Here is a 2,785-nt window from a genome sequence, read left to right on the forward strand (position 1 = left end):
AAGCCGCACCAGCAGCACAAGCAGCAGCAGCAGCAGGAGCCGCAGCAGCAGCAGCAGCAGCAGCAGCAGTGGGAGCTAGCTGGGATTGTCACTTTATATACTTTTTATGCTTTTCTGGGATACAGAAGGAGACTCAGCCAGTGCCTCGTCTTTCCCCACGTGCAAAGCAAAGGTGCTGCTGCTGCTGCTGCTGCTGCTGGTGCTGCTGCTGCTGCTACTGGTGATGATCCTGATGCTGCGGCTGCTGCGACGCTGCTGATGCTGCTGCTGGCGCAGATTCTGCTGCTAAAGCTGCCGCTGGCCCTGCTGCTCTCTCTTCTGCTGCTGCTGTTGCTCGTGGTGCTGCTACTGCTGCCACTGCTGCTGCTGCTGCTGCTGCTGCTGCTGCTGCTGACTGCGACTCCTGGCGGCCGCGCTGCCGTTTACCATGCAGCAGCAGCAGCAGCAGCAACAGCAGCAACAGTAGGTGTTTGTTTGCTGTCTCCAGGCATTGGAATGAGGACACTCGAGCTTGTCTATCAAGAAATCATCCTTGACCCCAAAATCATAGAGGTCCTTTCTTGCTGCTGCTGCTGCTGCTGCTGCGCATTTGCTGCTGCTGCTGCTGCTGCTGCTCGGGCAGCTTTGCAGCAGTAGCTGCTGCGTGTCGTGTTTCCTCCGCCTTCGCCGCTTGTTGCAGCTACAGCTCTCATTTTTCCATTTTCCACTGCTGCTCATTTGCTGCTATTGCTGCTGCTGCTGCTGCTGCTGCTGCAGTTCACAGTGGAGGACCCTGCAACTTCCTTCTCGCAGCTGCGCGATGTAGTCTGTCTCAAACTCGCAATTGACTTGGGGGTCCTTTCCCCAGAAATGCTGTACCCTCCTCCCCAGGGGGGCCCCCCGGGGGCCCCCTCGGGCCCCGCGGACTCGCAGCAGCAGCAGCAGCAGCAGCAGCAGGAGGCGTCACAGCCCCCGCCTGAGGGTTCCTCTTCGGCAGCAAGCCCAGGGGCTCCTGAGGCCAGCCGTGGGGGGCCCCCCGGGGGCCCCCAAAAGGGGGGCCCCCACTCGGGGCCCCCCGGAGTACCCTGCGCAGAGTGCTTTAGGAGAGCTCTTAAGGAGACAAAAAGCCAGTCTGTGAGGTAAGAGACCTTTAGTACTCTCCGGGGGCCTTGGGGGCCCCTCGTGACTCCCTGGGGGCCCCCCAAGGGGCCCCCTAAGGGGCCCCCCAGGGGACCCCCCAGGGGGCCCCCCGGGGCTCTCGCCGGCCGCGCAGCACTTGCCGAGGGGGCCCCCAGGGCCCTCCAGGGGCCCCCAGGGTCCTCTAGGGGCCCCCAAAGTTCTCAAGAGGCCCCCAGGGTTCTCAAGGGAAGGGGGCCCCCAGCAAACTTGAGGGGCCCCCAGGACCCTGCAGGGGCCCCCAGGACCCTTTAAGAGGGGCCCGCAGGTCCCGTTCGGGGGCCCCAGTCTCATTAGGGGGGGCCCGAAAAGCCCTCTAGTGTCCCTAGGCGTCCTCTGTTTTTACTCAAATGGGTTTAGGGTTTGGGGTTTAGGGTTTAGGGTTTAGGGTTTCGGGTTTGCGTGAAGGCTGACGGAGATCCTGGCCCTCGCTGCTGTTCTCCCAGACCCTCCCCCCGAGCTGCTGGAAGAGTCTCCTGTGAGCAGCAGCAGCAGAAGGGACTGGAGACAAAGCGACGCAGACTTGTCTGCGGAGGCACTGCAGCAGCAGCAGCAGCAGCAGCAGCAGGAGCAGCAAACGGCAGCCGCAGGGCAAGGGTCCGGCGCTGCAGCTCTGCGCCGCCCCGTTGCTGCAGGGTAAGCCTCTAATCCCCGTTTCTAGGGCTTAGGGTTTAGGGTTTAGGGTTTAGGGTTTAGGGTTTAGGGTCTAGGGTTTTGGGGCGATTTGCGCCAGTTTCGTCTCCTGTGTAGCTGCCTGCTGCGGCCCCCTAGCGTTTAGGATCTAGGGTTTAGGGTTTAGGGTTTAGGGTTTGGGAGTGTTCAGGAGCCCCCGGGGCCCTCCCGCGAAGCGGCAGGGGCCCCCCTGCGGCAAGGGGGCCCCCGGGGGCCCCCGCAGCTCAGTTGGCTTCCAGGGGGGCCCCCAGTGTCTCCCTGTGAGGCTTAAAATAAAAAGGAGACTCAAAAGAGACAATTTTGATTTGCTGCTGGAGTTGCCGCTGCAGCAGCAAAAGGCAGAGCTCGAGAAGCAGTGGGGAGAGACCTACGCCATGTACTACAGGTCGGCCTAAACCCTAAACCCTAAACCCTAGACCCTAAACCCTAGGCCCTTGCCACGAGCCCCTGGCCCAGAGAGACAAACGGAGACACAGCCTTTCTTAAAGCCAAAGAGGGACGCCGACTGGGGTCCAGGGTTTAGGGTTTAGGGTTTAGGGTTTAGGATTTAGGGTTTGGGGATTGTGCTGCAGGACCATTATGAAGCTGCGGAGACTCCTCGGGCGCCGGCCAGCAGCAGCAGCAGCAGAGGCAGCAGCAGAACAGACAGCAGCACAAGAGACAGCAGCAGCAGCAGCAGCAGCACCGGGGGAGCAGCAAAAGAGGCGCAGGCAGATGTCTTGAGCATTTGTCTCCTTTTGTCTCCTTTTGGCTTTTTTGTGCTGCTGCGGGTCTCCTGCGTCCCGCGGCTGCTTCAGAGGGTTTAGGGTTTAGGGTTTAGGGTTTAGGGTTTGGGGGCTGCTTCTGAGCAGTTTAGAGAGACGTGGGAGATACCAATAAAGACGCACTCAATAACAACAGCATTTTGTCTAGCTGCTGCTGCTGCGGCAGCAGCAGCCACTGTTGCTGCTGCTGCAGC

General features: G+C 60.9%; 1 protein-coding gene across 1 annotated transcript; it reads left to right on the plus strand.

Moving 5' to 3' along the window:
* Positions 1-495: 495 nt before the first annotated feature.
* ETH_00039005 (uncharacterized protein) lies at positions 496-2,550 on the plus strand (the record flags this gene model as incomplete). Its single annotated transcript, XM_013380142.1, has 5 exons — positions 496-552; positions 757-1,118; positions 1,564-1,791; positions 1,979-2,212; positions 2,400-2,550. 5 exons carry the CDS (start codon positions 496-498, stop codon positions 2,548-2,550), a joined length of 1,032 nt encoding a protein of 343 aa, XP_013235596.1.
* Positions 2,551-2,785: the final 235 nt, after the last annotated feature.

This window comes from Eimeria tenella, genomic scaffold (genome assembly GCF_000499545.2).
Source record: "Eimeria tenella Houghton genomic scaffold, Eth_scaff4505, whole genome shotgun sequence".
In the NCBI taxonomy this organism is placed as follows: domain Eukaryota; phylum Apicomplexa; class Conoidasida; order Eucoccidiorida; family Eimeriidae; genus Eimeria; species Eimeria tenella.